Source organism: Notamacropus eugenii, chromosome 3 (assembly GCF_028372415.1).
Source record: "Notamacropus eugenii isolate mMacEug1 chromosome 3, mMacEug1.pri_v2, whole genome shotgun sequence".
Classification (NCBI taxonomy): Eukaryota; Metazoa; Chordata; class Mammalia; order Diprotodontia; family Macropodidae; genus Notamacropus; species Notamacropus eugenii.
The window spans coordinates 22476656-22501128 of record NC_092874.1 but is presented as its reverse complement, the minus strand read 5'-3'; the positions used below and the strand labels follow the sequence as shown (position 1 = coordinate 22501128).

Here is a 24473-nt window from a genome sequence, read left to right as displayed (position 1 = left end):
GGACTTTATGAATTTAAAAAAGTGGTTTCTGCCCATCTGTTCGAAAATGCAAGATCATTTTGGAAAAGTGGTTGCAAAATATTTCTGCAAATTTAATCATATTTTTCAACTAATTTCCATTACATAACTAGAGCTGACATTAACATGGGGAAGAAAGTCCCACAAGACATAAAAATGGCCTTTAAGGATGACATAAATACAATAGGTGTTTTAAGAGAAGCTTATGCTTACCGGTATACTCTTGTTTAAAAAAAAAAACCACCTACTCTATTTATTTTATCCTTAAAGGTCATTTTTTTTTTTTTATAAAGAGAAGAGCGTGGCAACTAGGTGGCTCGGAAGTCAGAACGCCAGGCATGGAGCTAGGAAGACTTCTTCCTGAGGTCAAATTGGGTTGCAGATACTTATTAGCTCTGTGACCCTAGGCAAGTCACAACCCTGCTGTCCTCATCTGTAAATGAACTGAAGAAGGACATGGTGAGCCCTTCCAGCATCTTTGCCAAGAAAACCCTAACAGAGCCATGAAGTCCGTTTAATGACTGAACAAATATTTAATGATAAAATATTAATTTGCTATGAATTCTGTACTGAAAAATGGACTAAAGGTCACGATTCCTGTGCTACATACTCTGTTATAAACCCTTACTGTAGGACAGCCAGGTGGTGCAGTGGATAGAACGCCAGGCCTGGAGTCAGAAAGACTTGAGTTCAACTCTGTCTCAGAACTTGCTAGCTCTGTGACCCAGGGCAAGTCACTTAACCCTGTTTGCCTCAATTTCTTCATGTGTAAAATAAGCTGGAGAAGGAAATGGCAAACCACTCCAGCATCTTTGCCAAGAAAACCCCAAATGGAGTCACAAAGAGTTGGTCGTGACTTAACTGAACAACAAAATCCCTATTTTAATATTGTTCGGTTGATCATCCATTTACAATGTTTATAATACTGTTTCTGTGGAACAGCTGAGATATGCAATATTTCATTTAATGTGCCATTTTCACAGAATCATATTAGATGGTATATGACTGTGATCAAATTGCAACTGTGTAAGTTAACACCTACTTGGCTTACGTATACTACTACTACTCAATCAATGGCTAGGTCATCAGAATGAAAAAAAAATTAAGTCCCGATGCTTGAAATTACCCACTTATTATTCCCTTTGATAGAATACATTTTCTAGTTAAAATGAATTTTATTTTCTCAAGTTTAAAAAATCTACAAGATAAATTAATGTTAAAAGCAGAAGTATATTGTAAATCAGTTATTGTCCTGGTTTGCTAAAAATTTGACTGGCTATTCTTTCAAAAATTTTAAGTTAAAGATATAATTATTTTCTTTGGATTTTCACTGTATGAGCAGAAAATAAGCAATCTGTCTAAAAACAAACAAAAATTCTACATCTACAGGTTACTTACCTCTATTTCTGTTATTGCTGAATTGAAGTCAGAGAGCCAATTCTTTTTAAACTGTCTCACTCGTAACCTTTAACAACGGAAAAAGGTTAATTACTTTTATGTTCACTAATAAAATATCCTGGTCATGAGGCTGAATATTAAAAAAAGTTCATGTGTTTCACCTTAAATAGACAAATTTCAGAATACTATAAAAGTTTCCATTTTCTAAAAAACAAAATCAGTGATCAAATCAGCCCAAGTTTTTTTGAGATTTTTCAGTTATCAGGAAATTTTAAAATAAAATTCATTACAACATAAACCACAGCACTCATTAAGAGTGGCCCAGAAAAATGTTGCAGGGAAAAAGTACATTAATGGCAAAAAGACAGGAAATCACCATTTAAAGGTGATTAATAACTTGGGTTTTTCTGATATACCACTGAATCCTCTCTTAACGATTAGCAAGGTTTTCGTTACTATGGGGGAAAGGGTCTGTAGCTGTTAACGACTACAGCAATTTAGAAGGTTACGGGGAAGCCGCCTGACAGAAAGGTGAGAAGGTTCAAGATGCATAGCAAGATGCCTATTTTTGGACATGATCAACAGGGGAGATTGTTTTGCTTGACTGTGAATGTCACATGGGTTTTGTCTTTCTTTCCTCCATGGGGGAAGACAGAGTAAATGCTTATTAACTGAAAATGTTTTTTACAAAGGAAGCTCTGGGTAAGTGTGGAACTGTTCCTCTGGCCGCCAGTCTCTTTCTCTACATGGAGGCTTGATTTGTGTATCCCAGGGCACAGCTGTTCACATGTGGCCGGCCACATCCCTTTGGCTCTAAGGGTGTGGGACAGTCGCTCTTCCAGGTGTAAAATGTGACGCTGGCTCAAATAAGGCTGACTGTGTGAATGGCCTGCTGGGGTGATATCTGCACCACTACTCTATGGTGATGAGGAAAACATTCAAAAGTTCCATGACTTACAAGTAGGCTACAGTCTAAAAGTTCATTCTGTAGCCAACTGTTGAGAACTCAAAAAGAATTCTCCCTTAGAAACATGAAAGTTGTTTGTAATGGGTTTTATTTTTCTTTCTTTCATTATATAAATCAGTGTGAAAATATGATTAAGTTTGTAGAAATGTGTTTTGCAACCAATTTTCCAAGGGTGTAGCATCAATACACTCTTATATTTTTGAATGAATGGGTAGAAACCTCTTTTAAATTCATAAAGTCCAAGTTATAGGAAAATATAGTTATTTGAAACTAGTAAAATGTCACACTACTGCTCTGAAAACCTGGTTCTGTGAAACCCATCCCATCTTGCCCTTTAGCATGGGGGACACCATCACTGAGTTCAGTAGAATGTGAACTACTTAAATGTGTAACCAAATGACTGTGAATTCTTACTTCACTCCTGAATTCATGAGGAGTTATTCTATTCAGAAAAGAGAGGTTCACCTTAACTTAGCATAAAGTTGTAATGCCAATTAAAGGTTTTATACAGGTCTATGCAATCATTTTTTTCTCCATCATCTTTAACAGCATTGTGATGAGGTGGATGAGGAGACAGATGATGATTTATGGTAATGCTGGAGGAGACATCTGGACACTCACTTGGACTAGACAACAAGTATCTAAACCATGAAGTGGTAGGAAATAAAGGAAAAATGGGAAGGCAAGCATATGTAAAGTCCTATTATGGGGAAAAGAAAGGAGGTGGTAGGGAAAAGCCTCGAGGACCAAAAGCTCAGGACACAGAGAATGACATTTGGAGCAGCTTTAGGGCAGGTGGACAAACAGGAGGCGACATTTCTTAACTTATACATTTGCCTTCTGGGCAAGCCTTGACTATGAGGCTGACTTGGATGAGAATGAATGACTTATGATCAACTAAAATTTTGTGTTGGTATCTTAATTCTGGAACTTATTTCCAAGCCTGAAATAAAAACATTTTTGGTATTTTACTATGAATAGCTTTCTCACCTGGATTTCATTTCTAAAACAGCATTTATTTCTTGTTTGGAAGCCTGTACTTGGTATAAGAGCTTAATAAGATAGTTAAAATGTTCAGAGTCAAGAATCATCCCAGCTTCTACAAGCTGTAAAGTAGGAAGAGAAAAAATATTCACAATATTGTCTACTTGTAAACATTTATACAAAATACAAAACGTGTTCAGTCATTCTTTTCTTTCTGCTTTCCTTCAGCTGAATAAAGGGATAAAAAAAAAAAAAACCTGCCAAAAAGAATGAGGACAGAATCCACCAGGACCAGGAAAGAATTAGCTAAAGAATGATGGTATTTAACCAGGGAAGTGCTATTTGCAGATAGGGGAATGGCTGCTAGTTTAAAAAAAAAAAATCTGCCTAGAAAGCCTCTGTCCTTGTCGTGCCCTTGACTCCAGGCCTGAATTCCAACTGCCCATAGACCCCAAGCTGTCTCTAACTCGTATTTCCCCTCTGATCTCCCCCCTACTTCTAAACCCATTTTTGTTAATGGCTTCACTGTATTCAGAGCTACAACCCAAGAAACTCTTAAATCTTCTTCCTGCTATTCTTAGCTACTCTTTTCTCATGCCCAAATATCACCGTCATATCCTTTCAATTTTATCTCACAGAATGTTCTATTATCTTCCCCCTTCTCTCTCCACAGCCTTTACTTTGTAGCTCCAACATCCTTCGCCTCTTACTTGGTCTACTGAAGATGCCTCCATACTGGTTTTCCTGCAACCAGACCCAGGCCCCAGCTCTCCTCTACACAGATGTCCAATTAACAATCCTAAAATGTAGCTCTATGTAATTCCCTTGTTCATATTTTCAGTGTCTGGCCTGCCCCGAGGGCAAAATACAAACTTCCCAGCCTACCATTGAAAGCCTTCCATGGTCTGGTCCTGGTCTCTGGGTTCATTTCACAGGATTTGCCTCCAAGTCCCCTTTGTTTAGCTGATCTCTGAATTTGACATTCCAGTCTCTTGGTTCGGCAGCTTGGAGCCTGCAATCCTCCCTCTAACCTGTTTCTCTCAAAATCTCTCAGGTTCCATCCACCTCTTACAGAAAGCCCTTCCCTGATCTTCCTGTCAGGATTCTGCTAAGTACAGTTCACTACCCTAGAATTAAGCACGTAGGTGGTTGTAGTGGACAGGGCTCTCATACTGGAGGCCAGAAGACCTGAGTTCAAATCTGTCCTCAGATACTTACTAATTCTGTGACGTTGGGCAAGGCATATAATGTGTGTTTGCTTCAGATGCCTCAACTGTGAAATGGGGATAATAACAGAATCTACCTCAAAGGAAGTTGTTAAGGCCAAATGAGATATTATTTGGAAAGCACTTGGCACAGTGCTTAGCCCATCCAAATGCTTAGTATATGCTCGTTTTCCTCCTTCTTTCCCACCTCAACTTGTCTTGTATTTACTAATCCATGTACATGTTGTATCTTCTCAGGAGGAGGTAAACTTGCTAATGATAGGGACTACTTCATGTTTTTCTATCACCAGTAGCTGCTTAATAAATATATTTTAAATCAACAAAAAGAAAAAATGGAGGAAGAAATCATACCTTGCAAAATATATCAATTAGAGTTGGTACAGCATTCCTTAAGTTCATAGATGCCACATGCTCAAATACTTTTATTAATACTTTTAGAGCAGGCTGGATAAAACAAAAAAAAGATGCACACTCATTTTCACAATTTCTTCTCTTTCAGGATACTTTTGCTTTCTCAAATTAATTCAGGCTGAAAATGCACTTGTTCTCTAGGAGGTATTTAATAAACATAAACATCAAGCCACTAAATTACATAAACAAATGCATAATGAAACAACATTCACTTAGTGAAAAAAACTTTCCAAGGTATTTCAAGGTTACTTACCAGCATTTTGGCCATTAAGCTGCTGTTCACTACCTGAAACACTTCTTTCAATAAACAGTGTTTGAGTAAAGAAATCAGAAGGTCATTTAGCACTGGAGATTCAAAATGTACCCCAGGAGGAAACTTTCTGTAGTACTCCACAAACAGGTTTACTGAAAATGTAAGATTTACATGATAGGATTTTAAGATATTGTCATCCAGAAATTAAACACAATTCATATCAAGCTTTATTTAAAAAAAAACAAAAGGATCTCTACCTGAGAGAGACCTTAGTAATCCAGTCTACCCTCTTCATTTTATAATAAGGAAACTGAGGCCCCAAAAGACTGGATGTGACCCACAGTCACACACTTAACAAGCAGAAGAGCTGGGCCAATTGACTTACAGTCTATATTCTTTTATAGTACACTGGAGATGCTATTTCTCGCAATGAGACGAATCTCAAATAATTCTGATTACCACCTGATAATTATAGTGTTTATCAGGCAAAGCATCTTAACACATCATTTCATTTGAGTCTTACCACCACTACAGGTACATATTATAAAAATCAGCTCTTGATTAGGAAACGAGGCCCAGGATGGTTAAATCGCAGAGCCAGCGAGTGTTGGAGAAAGAACTGGAATTCAGGAATGCTGTTTACTCTATCAAGGCTGCAGGTAACTTAGCTACACTGAACTAGACAGAGTTTCCACATCAAGTATGCCTCATTACAATAAAATCAAACAGCATTTATTAAGCACTTGCTCTATGTTAAGGGCTGGGGGTCCAAGGAAAAAGAATGACAATCTCTAGTCACAAGAAGTTTGCACTCTAGACAGTTCTATAATCTGCCCCTCATTCACGCAAAATATGAAGGAACTGATAGCCAAGGTAAAGAGATGGATTTTCAACAAGCGCTGAAACGAAAAAGATTTAAAAAAAATACTGTAAACTATTTTCTCTCAATATCTGCAACCCTTCAGTTAAGCAAAGTTTTACTAAATTATTCTGCAACTTTCCAGAGCCACAATACCCTTCTCCTGGGATCTTGCGCTCTCCACTCCCCCTCCACACAGCTGTCAAAGTGTGGATTGATTCTTCAGCACGGACTTGTTGCCAGTTACTGAGTCCAATGTTAGCAGAGGTCTTCTGGCTATTGATCTGGGAGGTTTAATATTTTCTTTTTCTATTTTTACAGTTTTTTAAACAATACTTTCATTTCAAGATAACATTTAAAAATGTGTCAGCAAAAGAAAATTTTCAATAGAACTGTTTGAGGCTTACAATTGAGAATGACAAGCTATGGATTAAATGAAATTACATGAGATAAACCTCAAGGAGAGTCACATAGTGATGCAAAACCATCCTCATCTAGGCACCTATACTCTGGATAACAAAGTATGAGTTTCTGCTAAGAATTTCCTGGAGTTGAAAGAATGGTAATTCAGTGTCAGACACTACAAAGTGGCAACACTACTGGAAAACCCTACACATACCCATACACCTCCTTTGGGTAATTTTAACATCATAGGAAAATTCTTGTTTAAAGGAATGAGGATTTTCTGTAGGGGTTGTCCAGAAATCCTCTCTGCCATGCAGTGTATTAACTCTGCTTCTCAAAGACAGTTTCTTTCAGAAGAGATTCCCTACTTCCACAAGAGTTATTTGGCATCATTAATGGGAAGTTTCTCTCATTCCCACAAGAGCGAAAGCCCTGCCTCTAGAGAATACAATGTGCTGCTCCGAGATGCAGATTCCTCTAGAATAAAGACTGGCTTTGGACTATGCCTAACCCTAACCTTCTGTTATCTCTATTTATGCTTATTCTTTTCCACCATTACAATATTATGAATTTTCCATTTTATCAATCTGATCCTTTAGCAGTCACAACAGAACAAAACCTTGTGACTTTTCCTAGGTCCCAACCTCCACAAGGCTGCTGCTGTGAAGGCTGCTCACTAACACCTTCCATATTGTCCTGGAGGGTCTAACTCTTTGGTTTCCCCCCCCAATATCATGGAAAATAATGAGCACAATTCACCTCACAAAACAGCAAAAGTCAGTGAAAGGGAAACCAGATCTGTAGAAAGCCTGGGACAAGACTCAACTAAGACTTAGAATTGTTAGAGGGCAATGGAAGGAAGGAAGATATTTCTAGAGTGCTCTAGTCTTAGCTTGGATGACTGTGGAACCACCATTTTTGGATTCCAACATCTCAGTATACTAACTACCTAATATACTATAACAGCACAGCACAGAAGATGAAATTGGGGAAAGCACCTACACCAGACCAAACGCACATAGAACTCTGCACTGGAGACCATTTGGGTAAGGATTCCTGTCCTGGAGCCTACATGTCAAATGCCCCACTGTATCGAGCTAGTCCCCGTCACACTTCATTGTCTACCGTAGCCACATTTTGGTGGGGGAGGCACATCTATCCTCCCTACCACTTCAGACTGTGACCTGGCCATTTACCCACCATCAGATAGAAACCCCACTCCCTTGTGTTTTCCAGACAAAACTGTAATCAGATCAATACTGCCACTGCTACTGGAGAGAGCATGTCAATCACTTCCCCTCCTGTCCCATTTATAATTTTGAACCATTCACTCTGGATTGTCTTATGCTCCCTCTTTCCATCTACATTACTGGCTTCACGTGTATCTTGGTTTTTTTTGGCTCTGCTGATTTCCCTCTGTATCATTTCATGTAGACCTCTCCATGCTTCTCCTCATATCTGTCATTTCTTACAGCAGAGTAGCACTCCTTCACATTCACAGACCCTAACTTGTTTAGTCATTCCTCAGCTGATGGGCATCTACTCTGTTTCTGGTTGTTTGCTACGACAAAAAGTGCTGCTATCAACGTTTTGGTGTCTATATGGATTTTCTTATCAGTTTATCTCCTTGGGGAACCAGCCTAGTAGTGGAATCTCTGGGTCAATGGACATGACATTTAAATTAATTTATTTGTATGACTCAAAACTACTTTTCACAACTGCTGCACAGATTCACAGTTCCAATAACAACGCACCAGGTGTGCCTATCTTCCCATAACACTTCAACACCATTCTTCTCTTTTTTCACCTTTGCCAATTTTCTGGATGTGAGATAAAAGGACCTCAGGGCTGCTTGTCCATGTGCTTCTTGTTAGTGATGTAGACTATACTTTCCCAGGGTTATCAACACTGTAGTTCTTGAGAACTCTTTGCTCAGATCCTTCGGTCATACAGTGTCTTTTCTCTATCTGGTTTTTTTTTGAGTGGTCAAATTAAGTAAGTTTAATTTCTTTTTAATGGGAGAATTTCCTTATAACATTAGCACATATAAAAAGGATTAGAGAAAAGAGAACGTTATTGACTTCGTCAAGGCATTACTAAGGCATTTATTCAGAAGAATGTGTGTGATTATTCAACCCTAGAGCTGGCTACTTGTTCCTCCATTAAGAACAAATGATCCTGGAAGGGCCAGCTTCTGGCATCCACCTTCCTCCTAGCTTGTCCCAATATGGCAGTGCCTCCATGTGATGGATCTGTATAGAACATCGAAGTCCTTTACCAGAGAATAACACAAGTACATCCAAGGAAAGTGCCTTCCTTGTGATACATAGTGGGTTTCTGTACATAATTAGCTTATTAAACTTTGTGGTTCTGTCCTGTGGCCAGTAATGACAGGAGACAATAATAAAGAATGACTTGATTTGTATTATTTGGTGGTGTTCAGACAGCTTAAGAATAAATCTAAGTTTTCCGTTTTATATTGTTAAGACTTTTCAACATATATGGTATTGGTCACCAAGTTTATATAGTATGTAGGAGAAAGTAAGATTTCTTAATATTTGAACAGCGGCATGTGAACAATAAGTTCCAAGGAATACTAAAGTGTTCAGATACAACGAAACTGTTCCTCTTGTTTCTAGTTGCCAGAAAGACATTTATGATTTCTGTATACTGGTACTGCCAAGTTGTGGCTGTCCACGCCTCACACAACAGGACTTCAAGGTACTGCAGAAGAGGATTAAAACCTGCTCTGGTTTGGATTCTCAGGACAGCTGATTTCTCAACAAGCTAGAGTTGAAGCTGAACCCACCAGAGTCTGTCGTGAGTTGATATCAGATGGCTAGCATGGTGCCTATGGCATCAGAGCAGTCTCCATAATCCCTAGTCATTCTGGTACATGCTATGGGCCAATCATTCCTCACGGTTACTATGCTCTCAAGTCTCCCCAAGTGCCACAGGCGTTTCTCAGCCTAGAGCTTCTCTAGGTTGTGCGCAGTATTTTGGGGGAGGGTTGGGGATTGAGAGGACAGTCATTTCTTTGGAGACACTGAAACATTACTCCATTGTATTCTTACTGTTCAAAGATCACAATATTTGACCAAGTGGCAAATTTCAAAAAAGAATACTATCAAAAAGTAACGTGTACCTTTTTCTCCCAATTTTTCACTCAGTAATTTCTGAATGCTATTTAAGAAATAAAAATTCAGGTGAAAACTGGAGGAGTAACTTTTGAACGAGGAACTGTGCGTTCTTTGTATATTTCACATGACTCCGACAAGGCTACTTTCTGTTTCACCTGTGTTCTCTCTTCATAAAATAAGATCATTTGTCAAATTCTCCAGGGCGAAAGAGATTAAAAGTGAATTTGGCATAAGCTATTGGGAGACATAATACAATTTGTGTGTGCTTATATAAAAGAATCTACAAGTAATTCTAGTAGCATAGGACATAAATATTTTATATATAAGCAGATTATTATTCAGCAAATAATTATTTAGCAAAATCTCTTTCCATAAGTTCAGTGGGTATGGAAACTGTCTAAATAATGAAAAAAATAGTGCCAAATAATGACATGGTATTAGGTGGCTACAGATACATTTTAATACAAAATCACATTTAATTAATTAAATTAATCACATTTAATTTGATATTTTCTTGGATCAGTAGAACCCCTTCTAGTAAAAGTCATACCATTTTTGTGCTCAGGACATAGTACTTATTGTCTAACATGTAACTGAACTTTACATCTGCAATATACACATTACTGAATTACATTCCAGCAGTCTGTCTCATACCTGCACGTTGAAGCAAACACACCTCACCGATATTTATGTATTTCTTAAGTATTTCCATGCAAACCTGCAGAAGCCATGAAAAATTGTTATGACTCATTCTTAAACAGCCTATAGGAATAAAATTCAAATAAACAGTACTTCTATCTTCTTGGCTGATCCACATTTTGTCTAAGTTTAAATTATTTGGGATGAGAAAGACAGTCTTAATTTATACTGACATAGGGAAGAAAAAAGGTCAATTTCAAAGACATATCAGTAGGAGTCATTAAGTAGTATATAGTTATGAAATCTTGAAAAATCAAAACTCTACTGATCACTTCAGAGTATCAGGCCATTTTATTAGGCATGTACCTAAAACATTTACATATTTAGTAGAAAGTGAAAAGTGAGTTATACTTTAAAAGTTTTTAGGTAATAACGCCAAAAGAGTTAAAGTTTGGGTTAAACTGAATTCCTTCTCTACCTCTAGAGAGCTTTCCTAAGAGAGTTAATATTGTATAATGCTGCTTTTGACTTTTCTAAAAAAGACATTGATTTTTTCCTAAGGGAGACTGCTTACTTGTGAAAACTAGTTAATAAAAGGTGTGAAATCAAGACAATCTTATATTGAAATGAAAAATAAAATTCTCTTTAGCTTCTAGTTCCTGAACCAACAAGACTTTTCTCAGTTTCAACTGACAATAAGCATTATTATAGATTGTACTACTTGGCAACATTTCTAGACATTCATTACAAATTTAAATGAATATCCTGAGCAGAAGCGTATTACATCATTGGTGGCCACAGGCTAATACTTAACAGGCTGACAGTGCTTTATAGCAAGCCACTGTTTTTCCATACAAGACAGAAGTCAGTTTCCTTCCAGTTTTTACAAACTGGAGATCTGTCCACCAGTCTAAGACCAAATCCCAGAATGGGAGTTGGAAGGGATCTCAAAAGGCCTTCTAGCATCACACAGAGTGGAACAAGAATCCTCCACACGACACGCCCACTGGTATCATCAACTCAATACGCCAAGAAAACTCTTGTCCCCCTGCTCCCCACTTCCCCCTTCCTTCTAACATCTCTATCTCTATAGACATTCTTCCAGTCATCCAGTTTCATAACCTTAAAATTATCCTTGATTTCTCATGCTCCCTTACCCCTCTTGCAACCAGCTGACAAGTCTTGTTCCATCTTCCCCTTCTTAACGCCTCTCACACTTATCTCCTCTTCTTCCTTTTGGGGGTGTTTGCAAAGTCTGCCCCCTCACCCCATGAATGCCTAGGAAGCACTCACTTCCACTTCTCGTCTTTCATTTTCTTCCAAGTTCGGTTAAGATGAACTCCAAAAAGCCTTTCTTGATCTGCTAAGCGCCTCACTGTGCTCCCTGAAACGACCCTGTATTGACTTGTATATTCTTAGACATTTGTCTCCCCAGAGAGAACATAAGCTTTTTGAGGACAGGAGCAATTTCATTTTTGTCTTTGTACTTCGAAGGCCAAGCACAGTGCTTAGCACAATGGAGGTGCTCAATAAATATCTGATGACTGATTTACAAGATGTCATAGAATTTAAATTTTCTTTGTACACCTCCTGAGAAGGCAGCCTGCTTTTGCTTAGCTCTAATCATCAGGATGTCTTCTCTTATCTCAAGCCTTTATTTGCTTCTGTTCTGAGGCCCAGCAAAACTGACCCAATAAAAGCACTGATCAGGTGCCTCCAGTGTGCCAGGCACTGTGGCAGACCTGGGGAGAAAAAGACAAAAAAAAAAAATCCCCAAAACAGCAATTCTTGCTCCAAAGATTTTCTATTACAGGGGAGGGACAACTTGTCTACATAACAAATACAAATAAATACAGTCGATCAATGAGTGCCAACTCTGTGCCAGGCCCTGGAGGTACAAACACCATGGGACAATTCCTACAATTAAGCAAAGTCAACCAGTATAGCAACTCATCCTGATACAGCGGGTGTGGTTTCATGCAGGCCTCGACCAGATCCCCAAACTAAAGAGAAAAGCAAGGTGTGTTTTCATCCCCTGAACTCTAGGACTGTACTTATTGCTGCACTGAATCTAAGTTCACTGCCTTCTACTAACAGAACTGTGGTCACTGTGGATCCTATTCTCTGGGTTTTGCTGTCTTCCCAGGATCTTCCCCTCTGAATTATTCAGATCAGTAACTGCTTACAGTGTAACATAATACACCATCAAGTTCATGCACCATGATTTGTTCATCCAGGCCGCAGGTGAGTCCCTTTATTTCTAGTTTTTTGCTACCACAAAAAGTACATTTATTAATATCGCATTACAAGGGACCATGCTGTCTTTGACCTCCTTGGGGCTTATCAACCTGGTGAAGTTTCCTAAATCATTCCAAGTTATTTTCTAGACTAGCTAGACCAATTCAGTTCTACCAGTCACGACTCTTCCCACAGCCCTTCCAACACGATTTCTGTCTTTTATCAGCATCTTTGCTTAAGCTGATGGATCTGACTGTGAAAACTCAGAGCTGCTTCAATAAGCATTTCTTAGTAGTCAATGTGAACATTGTTCATATGAACGGTTTACATTTCTTTGTTTGAAAATTGTTCACATTCCTAGGAGGTCTTTTCTTCTGTAAAGTAAGCTAAGTCAAATGACATTTATTTTTCTATAGTAAAGCCACCCTTAATACAAAGAAGAAAATAATAATAACAGTTAGCATTTACAGAGTGTTTTATGCATTTATGTAGTGCAGAATATTTTACATATATTATTTCATCTGATCCTCCCAGCCATCCTGTGAAGCAGGCACAGTTATTATCCCCATTTTACAGATGAGGAAACTGAAACTGAGAAAAATGAAGACACTTGCCCCGGGTCATGTGGCTCTCAAGTATCGAAGGTAAGATCTGAACTTAGGTTTTCATGACTTAAAGTCCCACACTTCATTCGCATCACCATTCAGCTGCCAGCACTTTGATTCAAACAAGGTAATGGAAAGCCATTGCAATGGTGTGAGGTTTTTGCTATCTGGAGCTGAAATGGGCAGACTAGAATATTACAGGCTCAGAATCAATGAAGGTTAAACACTAGGATCAGGGGAAAAAATTAATATCAATTTCAAAGGAAAAGTCTGAAGAATCAAAGTCTTTTTACTCCCGTGAGTGTACAGCCCTCACACACTGTGGGGCACAAACACCATACAGACTGATCCCAACATTTTCCACATAAAATGATTTTCATGCAAACAAACCCAGAGTGAAGATAACACCTGCTGAGACCAAAACAAAAACAAACTCCCCAAAACAAACACCAAATCCAAGCCAGCTGTTTGCAGTTCACTACGCTACTAGGTAAAAATTTCAAATAGAACATTAATTTTAATAGAACTAAGTGAGATAAAAAGGTGGCAGGGGAGCCTGGACTTTCTGTTCTGTAAGCTTTGCCCCCCTGGGGTCCTACTGCAGCAAAGCACACAGTCTTTGACTCTGTCACCTGAACTTCCCTGAGCGTGGGCAAGAATGAGGCTGTAAATGCCCAGCTTCTAGAAAAGTGCCACGTACACAGAGGTTCTGAAATTGTCTGGCCACTCAACCCTTTCCTCTGTACTTGAGAAGCTTCACCTGTTCCCCCTACCTGACTAACCCCCTAGAGGCTTCCTTCTGCTGTGAAACAAGTATCACAACATTAGCGAAGAGGAGAAGGAAGTGTTTTTGTCTGGCCAAACAAAAACCAGCTTGGATTTCATTCTGGACTGTAGGACACTGTTGGGCAGTTGCTCCAACTATAACTGACTGACTGTGGGTCAATACTATCCTTTTGGCTAGAAGGCACCTGCATCAGAATAAGCAACATGTTCTGACCCAAAGATACCCATCACTGGGTCACAGTTCTCTAGTGATGGTTATCTAAATCCTGCCCAAAAGAATCAGTTATGTGGCTCTGAAGCTAAAGCTGCTCAGCACATTGTCACTGCATGAGAGCCCTCGGAAAACTTTTTCTGTCCTGGCTACCCAACAGTCCAGAACCCAACTACAAACCACACACGACTACAGAAAAAGACATGAAAGTAGCTCCTGACTTTTCCAAGACAGTAGCAAAGGGTCTGCAACACAATACTGGGCAAAACAAATGAGGAAAGCCCAGGCCACTTCAGCCAAATCCCAAACAACTTCTCCAAACCTTCCACTCGGCTCAGGATACCTTGACATTCCTACAAAGTTTGGGCCACTACACAGGGACCATCAGAATTAAAATTTAAATGTTTACTGGATCTGGGCCAATTCTGGTACGTGGGCTCAGACCAGCTCCTCAGCCCTATGCTTGTTACCAACACTGGGTTTATTTCCCTTTACTAGTAGCCTGGTAAAGTTAAAGAGCTACTCATTTGTTACTTCACTTGTGGGTAGAAATCTTTGTAAACGATTTTTAAACTTAAAATATGACATATATAGCTAGAAGGACCAATTATAGCTACAAAAATATTTTCAGATTGGGGATTCATCAGGATACATTTTAGGAAACTGGAAAAAAAAGGATGATTTTCTGATCTAATTACAAGAAGAAGCTCAAGAATCAGCTTATCAATAAAACAGAAAATGAAAAACTTTAGAGAATTCACCTGAGGACTGAAGTAATTACTATATGTGGCCATTTGTTTATTTGTGCACCATATATTTTACCATCTGTTATAGTCTAGTAAAAATAACTTTCAAGAGAAAATAAAGTTCTTAGTGGCAGAAAAAATATTTAAACACATCATTTTAGAACCACGCATTTTTAGTGAAATACAGGTAAAAATCAAACTTCAATTTTTCTTATTTGTTTACTATAAATAACTTCTCTTTAACATTTCTAACTCTTAGAGACTGTACCTTTTCATCTCCTTGTTCAGGAACATGGGCAAATTTACACAGCGATCGCTCACAGCCACGTAATGTATTAAAATGAAATTTGCAATATCCATGCGGTAATATCATCAACCCTAGGGGCTTCTGGAACATCTAAGGATTTTTTTTTTAAAGAAAGGGGGGAGAAGAAAAGCAGGATAAATGCTTTCAGCTAGCAAAAAACAGGGACTATTTATATGAGGGATGGGAGAGAAGGAAAGAGATATTTAAGAATAGGTAGGAATTATTACACACAAAAAATGAGCCAAATTAGCCAGGGCTAATTTAATAAGAAAACTCAATTTCTATTTTATATTTACAAAGGAAATTTAGCTTTTCTACCAATTATCTCTATTTTTTCCCCAATAAAATTTCTCCCATATGTTGTTTTATATGTATTTAGACATTTGCTTAACTGAAAAAACCCCCACAAAACTGGGGAGGAAATGAATGACACGTAATTTGATATAAGATTATGGCAAGGCCAATGAAAGTGAAAGAAATTTACCTTCTTATTTCTAAGAGACAACTTCTCATAACTGACTCGAATTTTGTCCCCCACCTGAGAATACTGTCTGTCTCTCCCTGCCTCCCCCCCAACTCTCTCAGCAGAGCTGTGTCTCCTTCAGTAATCAGTGCTTACTGACAGGACCCTATCTCCCCCTCTCTGTAGGGTCCCTTCTGCACCTCAGCTCTAGTCCTCCTTGGGCTATCTTCTCAGGTTGGACATTTACACTACCAGTCTTGACTCTCTCACTAAACTCCTGCTTGGACCTCTCTTCTACTAAGGAAGGAAATATTATTAACAAGGACAGAGAAAGTCCTATTAGCGAAGTTCATACAAACAGCTGACATACTCACCCCTGGAGTTTTTTCCCTTTTAAATATCTCACAATTTTCAGGATTCTGCAACATCAGGAGAGGATATTTCCCTGAAAATCTAAAATCTGGAAAAAAGAGATATAAAGCAGTTACTGTCATTTTTCTTTCATACACACAAAACTTCCCTTATACGTACTGAAGATTTTCTTGGAATTTTAGGGAGGATCAATTTCTATACAGGAGCCAAGGATACTGAATTGCTTCTACTACAGAAGAACACATTTTCTTGAAAGTCAAAAGTTTATTGATATTGCAAGATAAAGTCTCTTTTTAGGCATCCATGATGAATATGTGAATATAGCACTGCAATAATAGATTTTAAAGTTGCCCGAAGGAAAGTGGAGAGCTAAGGGCACAGGAGGAAGCCACTTGTACAGAGAGAAGAATTGCGGTTTGCTCTGACCCAGGACCACTGACTATTCCCAGCTGTCTACTTTGTGCGCACACACGCACGCACACGCACAATTATTACATGTAGCAGAAAATTGTAATGGTAACATAAAGGAATTAAGCAGAAAAAATACAATGGAATGAAAATGATTACGATTGGAAAGATCTTTTAGCCTAACACAATAATTCTCTGTTTTCTCCCCCAAGATGACAGGCCTGCTTCAGGAAGTGCTATCAAAGGAATCCAGAGGAAAGAGGCATGAAATCAGGCTGACTGAGAAGAGCAAGGTGGTGTCTAGAATCGTGCTTTCCTGGTGCTTTCCAAGTCAAGTCAGTTTGGTTTGAAACACTGTGAATTTTAGGAAGTCAGAGGGAAATAATAACAACCTCCAGAAGCAGTTTACATAAATGCTCTCCTTTAACCCTTTGATCCAACTTGTAAGTCAGTTCATGTAGCTGTCAGATGATGAAATTGAGGCTCAGAGTGCTACAGTGACTGCCTGCGGCCGTGTGGTTAGCAGGAGTCAGGGCCAGCATCTAATGCTCTTCCTGTTAAGTCCAGCAACTTTATCTTCAAATAATCTATAACAAGTCTTATAAACTCAACTCACTTCCCCTACTGCATCTTAACTCTGCTCTGTATAATCAAGATTTCACTGCGTCAATAGTACCAAGTCACTGTAAGGAAGCTTTGTGATTTATGATGAAGTGATTTTCTAAGCTATGAGCACAGACTTTCTTGCATCATGCCACAAAGACAACAGGATTGTTTTGGTTCAGAAAATAATACCATTCATCCAGGGTTTCAGGATTGTGCCATCCGGAGGAGCCTTTAGATTCAAAGGAGGTACAGGCAGACATGGGGTTGGTGGACACAGAGATGTTAACTGACGCTCACTAGTGAGAATCTCCACGTATTTAGAATCCTTGCTATATTAAGAGAAAACAAATAACAACCAAAACTTGTTAAATCAACGAAGTATCAGGTTTTACTTGTAATATCTTACATTTTGCCAGATGTCTTCAGAACTTAAAAATAATATTTTCTATACTTACTTACCTTTCCTAAAATGCTACCCTCATGCCCCAACATGGTCCAAAGGTAACCCTGAGTTCTGAAAGAATGTATCAGGGGACAGTTTAAGCTCTGACTGGCCCTAGTCAGAGGCTTAGCTTATGCGCAGGGTCACAAAATGTGTTGTTGCAAAGACCAGCTCAGCTAAATTCAGGGAGGCTAACTATGCTTCTAAAGACCATTTAATGAGTTAGGGAGGGGTTGAGTTGAGGGAGTATCCACACAAGATGAAAAAAATCACAGAGCCTTAAAATATTGAAGTAATTATCTAATAACAAGCAAATTGTTTCACTCTTACCAAATGAACATTGTATTAGAAAATTTATGGTAAGATTAAGATTAATGACTTTTTAAAAGATATGAGTAACTCTTGGAGGGAATTAAAGAGTGAGTTGAATTTATTATGTGTGTAAGGCAGGGAAATGGTGTAAGAAGCCTCACTGAGATTCTAAGTCACCAATGACTGACTTAAGCAAGGGTGCGGAACCACATGCGGCCTTTCTAGGTTCTTGGGTTCGGCCTTTTGACCAAGTTTGACAGAACAAATCCCCACCCCTACACTTAGCCAAGCAATGAACTTAACTTAGCCGGTATTCTTCAGGGATGCCATATACACCATTCCCAAACAAAGGCATATGAAAACCACCTGAAATAGCTAATCTCTTATTCTTGTAAAACTTTAAACAAGCATACAGTGTGACACTGAGAGTACAGTTGCCAATTACAGCAACATCTGGCTCCTGTTTGGACCCTTTCTCCTAACCTCTTCTGCACAGGCGGAAAAACGGTGACAACCAAAAATGACAGCTGACAAAAGACAAAACCAAAACCCAAATTAATTTATACAGATTTGCTGAAATAGGTATATCTAAGGTTCCTAAAAAGCTCCAGCCCCATGATTTTCCTAGCTGGGGAAACAAAGGGGTGGGGTTACCAGACCTGCCTGCTACTTGGGTTCCAGCCCCAGCATTGCCAATGACTCCTGGACCAGAAGTGCAGTTAAACTCATAAAAACTCTGAGCAGTCTGCGGCTGCTCTTTGGCTAATAAGCTAGACAAATGTGGAGTTGTATGATTTCAGACCCAGGCAAGAACAGCCTACTCCACTGAGGAGCAGCCTCATAACCCCAAAAGAAGCTCACAGGACAAAATGAATTTCCTGCTGGTAAATATTAAGTGCTCAACTTGAGTGTAAAAACACCAACTTCCAGGGCAAGGTGGCTAGCTGAAGCCAAACTACACCTCCGCTTCAACTTCCCAAAGAGAAAGTTGTGTGGAAGATGGTGCTGGAGGACTAGAGCAGAGCTGAATCTGGAGATGTAAAGGAAGGCCGTCTGCAGGGCTCTGGAACTGTGAAGGCCACAGACTGGATGTAGGAGAATTAAGAAAGACTTGAAGGAGACCAACAGAGAAGGGTCCAGGAAAAACAGGAGGGAAGTAAAGCAAGGGAGAAATGGCAAGTAAACTTACTGCTCAGATGAGGGAAGAGGCCAATGAGAGTAGAGAAAGGAAACAGGACTACAAGGCTCTTTAGAAGTGCCTGGTGACATAACAGAGGGAGCTGGAAGTCCTCACAAGCACCAGACAGAAAGCCAGAGGATCTCCTCTCTAGGAAACAGAGAGCATCTTATAGTGTTTGTGTGGACAGTTTTACTGTCACAGTCCAGGGACTGCTATCTCTAGTGAAAGGGATTGTCAGTCTTTCCCCCAGAAGGTGAAGGGTTTGAGGAACTCCACACTCCAGGTAAAATATTCCAAAAGCCCAGTGCAGAAGATGGATCTGAAAAGGCTGAGGAGAATCTTGACCTGCTTCAGAAAGTTGGAAAATGGATGACTTATACCAAGAAGGAAGAGAAAGGCCACTGAACAACGGGAGCTCAAAAATAAATTTCTTTTAAAAAGCTGAAAAGTTGAACACAGGTACAGAACATACATGAGCAAATAAAGTGTTCAAAAAAATCTAAAGGCATCAACTACTGGAGTAAGGAATCATTTTTCAGCAAAAATTGCTAGGAAAACTGGAAAGCAATTTTAGACCAACATTTCACACTATATACCAAGATAAACTCCAAATAGATATATGGCTTAGATATAAGAGGTCACATCATAAGTAACTTGGAAGGAAGGAAATAAATACATTTTGCTATGGCTAGGGGAAGGGTTCATGACCAAATGAGGAAAAAGTAGATTGCAGATGATAAAATGAACAATTTAGATTTCATAAAATAAGATTTTGCACAAGTAAAATTAAGGAAGTTAAAAAAAAGAGAAAATCACTAACTGGAGAAAAAAATCTTTGCAGGAGATTTCTTTGATAAAGATTTATTTTCTAACTATATAAGGAACTGATTTAAATGTAAGAAAAAGTCATTTTCCAGTAGGATATGAACAGATAGTTCCCAAAGGAAACTAAGTTATGATCAATCACATGAAAAAAAATGTTCCACTATTAAGACAAATGCAAATAAAAACACCTTTAAGATTCCACTTCACATCTATTAGATTGGAAATGATGACAAAAAGGAAAAATGACAATACTAGAAGGACTATGGAAGAAAAGGAACACTAATGCATCGTTGCTGGAGCTGTGAATTGCTCCAGTCAGTACAGAAAGTAAGCTGGAATTAGATCCCAAAAGATACTACACTCTGTGTACCCTTTTAACCTAATAATATCACTACTAGGCCTATAACCCCAAAGAGATAAAAGCAAGAAGAAAAAGATTTATTATATCCAAAAACATTTAGAGCAGTTCTCCTTGTTATAGTAAATAACTAAGAGTGTTCATTAACTGGGGAATGAATTATGGCACATGCATGTAGTGGAATCTGACTGAGTCAAAAGGATGAAAAGTTTCAGAGAAACCTGGGAAGATACGTATTAACTGATGCAGAATGAAACGAGCAGCGTGTGCAGAACTATTTATACAAGAACATAAAGAAAAACAACGTTGAAAGACGTAAGAACTCTGATTCATGCAGCGGACCCACCATGATTCCACAGGACCACTAGTAACACCTTCTACCCACTTCGGGACTGAGCCTGAGATGTACATTTCTGAATACGGCCAACGTGGGAATCTGTTTTGCTGAACTACGCATATTTGTTACAAGGGTTTTGTTTTTGTTTTTTCTTCCTTCTTCCCCAACTTTGTGGAAGAAGAAAAGCCAGTAACAGGTATATACAAAAAGAAAAAGAGTAAGTATTTTTTAAAAAATGCCCAGAACGTAACAGAAGAGAGGTCAGAAGTAAACACAGATGAGGTCAGTTTTGAAAGTTACATGATGAATTTATTAAATACTTAAAAGGAAAAATAAACTGCATATGATAGAGAGGAATACAGTTTCATGCCTCTTTTCTGCTTTACTTTGTATTTGGAAATGCTTGTTTTTATTTGGGATTTGTTAAGAAATAGTTTTTCTTAGCAAGAAGCAAGATGGATGCTCTGAGAATGAATCAGCTCCTTTCCCCCCATGTGCAAAAGGATATTTGCATATTTTGCTCCCCTTCATGGACATGAGCTACACTGGCCTTTCTGCTCCTTCTTGTATAAGATATTCTACTTCCTGGCTCCATTCCTTTGAACAGGCTGTTTCCCAAATCTGAAATGCCCTCTTGCCTCCCTTCTGCCTCTTGGAAATCACCAGCTTCCTTCCAAGATCCCACTCGGTGCTTTTCTGTATGGAAAGCCTTGCTTGATTCCCAGGTGCTGGCACCCTCGCCTTATGTATAGTCTACAGTTTTTCATTTGTGCAGACACTGCTTCCCCAAAGAGATCACCAGCTCTCTGGAGGCAAAAGCTACTTGGTTTTGGCCTTTGTGCCCTGAGCACACAACACAGTGCCAGGCATGGAGCAGGTACTTATCAAGAGCTTATAGAATTTAAGTGAACAGGATAAAAGATAAGACTAGGAAGCCACCAGGGGAACCACAAGGGTTTGAGCTGGATTAGAAAGCTGAGTGACAATAGCTGTCTGACAGTCACGTCAAAGACAGGCTGAAGGAGAGAGTCGTAGCACTTGTGAATGGGCTACGGCCACAGTCTGGGCTGGTGGCAATGCAGGTAGTGACAGGGACACTGGATCAAGAGTTGGTGCACAAAGTATGAGGTGGGCAGAACTCACAGCACTTGGTAACTCCTAGAATCACAACAATTCATGAGTTGGAAGGGTCTGCAGATCCCTCTAGACCCACGTGTATCTGAGCCAGAATCAAATCCGGAACATTCCCTCCATTTAACCGAGGTAACAGGCCAGAAATGAGAAGAGAAATGCCAAAGTTTTGAAAACAGGAAAGTGATGTGAATAAACAAATCAGAAGGAGAAACAATTTTGGGGACAGAAGGAAAAGCTGGGCCTGGCAGCCGTGTTTGTTTGTTTTTAATGACAAGTTTATCAGTCTACGTTTCACTATCCAGTCACTTCTGGTGAAAAGTTGAGATAAAAGATGATTCCTGCCCCTCTGAGCAAAACTAGGTTTAAGTACGAGCCCAATTTAAAGTAGGATAGAAGAGAGCAATAATCCTATATTGTAGAGATGAGGAAACTGAGGCCTGGAGAAGTTAGGCAACTCTACCCACAATCAAAGAGCTAGGTACCGGCAGAGCCAACCTGACTTCTATTTTATACAAGAAACATACACTGCTTTGGGTTAAGCTCAAGTCATCCAATGTCTGAAGTCTGTCTTTCTGGCCATTCTCCTTTTTAAGATTTGGCAACTGGTTAAACTCATGAGAAGCATGAAATGGGGGAAAGAGGGCACTGCATTTGCAGGCAAAAGGACTGGGTTACTAACAACGTGACTTTGGTGAAATCATTTATTTCCAGGCCTCTCTTTGCTCAGTTATAAAATGAGGGAGCTAGGCTAGACTGGCCTCTAATATGCTTCCTTGTTTTAAAATTCTATAATCATATCTGGCAATTTGTGAAGCTTTAAATACTGTGTATCAACCTAGCTCTTACCTACCTTCTTTCAATAATAATTATCTTTAATTTCTTGGCTATTTTGCTTTTTTTAGTTTCCTCATTAGTAAAACAAGGGAATTGAACTAGAAGATACAAATTTTATACCAGCTTAAAACTGTATTATTTCTAAATGTAGTCCTCAAGATATATTGGGGGAACACACAGGCGCAGAAGAGAAAGTTATCCAATTCTGTCTATCCTTACCTTTGTTTCTATGACATTCAGAAGACCAGACATTTTCCCTATAGTATCAGCTAACATCTCTTCCACTGCCTCTTTCTTTAGCAATGTTTTCTGACTCAGATCCATACGTGCTAGTCTCAAGAACCTGTCTAACTCTCTTTTGGTAAATAGCAACCATTACTAGTGTGTAATTATACTCATTTTCTGACATGTTAAACAAATTATGTTCCACATTTAGCCCATTGTTCAGTTATAAATTGTATTAATACCTTTAAAACTATCATGTAAAATTACGGTGCTTTTAAAATATTCTGACAAACCTTTTTTCAATTTCATATATGTTTTCTTTTTCTTCTTTTATTGCCACACTATCTGAAAATTTACACTGTGAAGAGATCAGAGTTAAATATGTTTAGATGAAAATTAGTGTTATTAACCATGTTATTTCCAAAAGTTATATTTAACAGTAGGCTAATTTAAAGCAACTAATTATCAAGCTACATTCGGTCAAAGTTCAAGAATTAATTTCTACATAGCGATAAAAAGTTAGACTATCACTGCCCCTTTCCATTATTTTACATCGTTAGCTGAAGCATAACAGCAACCCCAGACGAAGCAGTGCATTTCTCACATTCACTCTGAACCTAGATCACAAAAGCCAAAATTTACAAGTTTGGATAAGTCAGGCCGTTTGATTTCTAATATTTAAAACAAAATGCTAAGTCAAATCAATTTTACTTTTCATTTTCCAAAAACTGTTGTGAAATTTATAATTTACTAGAACTGTTTAAGTCCTTTTTAGATAACAAGGAAAACATTTTACCAGAAATAAAAAAGCCAAACTATGACTATAGTTGTTTAACTGTATGATTATTGTGCTCCAAGTTAACTGTGAAAAATTTAGAAATTTTTAAACCCAGGCACCTGAGGCTGTCTTTAATATACTGTGCCTGATGAATAACGAGACCATAGCTCTTAGGTGTGAGTTTCAGTCTTTCGGTTTCATTTCTTATCCACAAGACATAAAAGACTGAGGAAGGGAAAAGCTCTAGCAAGTCATTTTATTAACTTTCTTCCTAATGAAAACCACTCTAGAGGCAAGAGGAATACTGGCAGTTTAGACCAACATACTTACCTTGGGCTTAAATATGGCAAATTCTTTAGTTCCATATTCCCTTTTCAAATAAAGGTTTCACTATATGGAGGTAGCATACAAAAATCAACATTTCTAGGACATACACAGTCTCTAAGAAGCAAAGTAGGGAGGACGAAGAAAAGGATTCTGAAAAGACACTTGGTCTTTGCTAAGTGTTAAGTCATAGAGCTGATGGGTTGGGAAACCTAAAGAATGCTGCCTAGCTACAGATTCAGCAGCACGGGACAGTATCCAAGGGTCTGGCACTCAGCATCAAAAAGATCCCAGTTCAAATCCCAACTCAGGGGTTTACTAGCTATGTGGCTCCTAACTTCTTTGAGCCTCAGTTTCCTCACCTGAATAATGGAGATAATAATAGGAGCTTTAGAAGTCTATGAAAATCAAATGCACATAAAGCACTCTGTAAACTTTAAAAGTCTTTATAAATTAAAAAGGCGGTTTTGAAGGCTAAAGTTTAGCTACAAGAATGTCCATTAGCAAGTATCTAAGAATTACTACACATCAGATAAGCTAATGCAACTACAACCAATTCTATCCTCGACTTCGATTTCTACACAAAAGCCCAGTGACTTCAAGCTAATATATATACACGTTATATATGCATATATATGTATATATACATCTATAAACACTTTAGAAGGTAAATTTAAGTTAG

General features: G+C 38.6%; 1 protein-coding gene across 3 annotated transcripts in view; it reads right to left on the bottom strand.

The window, feature by feature from the left end:
- Window positions 1-24473, bottom strand: part of TOPAZ1 (testis and ovary specific TOPAZ 1) — a 66399-nt gene that overhangs the window by 18664 nt on the left and 23262 nt on the right. For 2 of the 3 annotated variants that reach the window (XM_072651092.1, XM_072651089.1), the window contains exons 5-13: window positions 22983-23047; window positions 17232-17371; window positions 16031-16116; window positions 15155-15283; window positions 10316-10379; window positions 5258-5409; window positions 4945-5037; window positions 3374-3489; window positions 1417-1483 (exon numbers count right to left, since the gene is read on the bottom strand). In XM_072651092.1, the coding sequence (XP_072507193.1) occupies window positions 1417-1483; window positions 3374-3489; window positions 4945-5037; window positions 5258-5409; window positions 10316-10379; window positions 15155-15283; window positions 16031-16116; window positions 17232-17371; window positions 22983-23047 (912 nt within the window). The remainder of the gene's footprint in view (window positions 1-1416; window positions 1484-3373; window positions 3490-4944; window positions 5038-5257; window positions 5410-10315; window positions 10380-15154; window positions 15284-16030; window positions 16117-17231; window positions 17372-22982; window positions 23048-24473) is intronic. The other variant, XM_072651091.1, reaches the window with a different exon arrangement.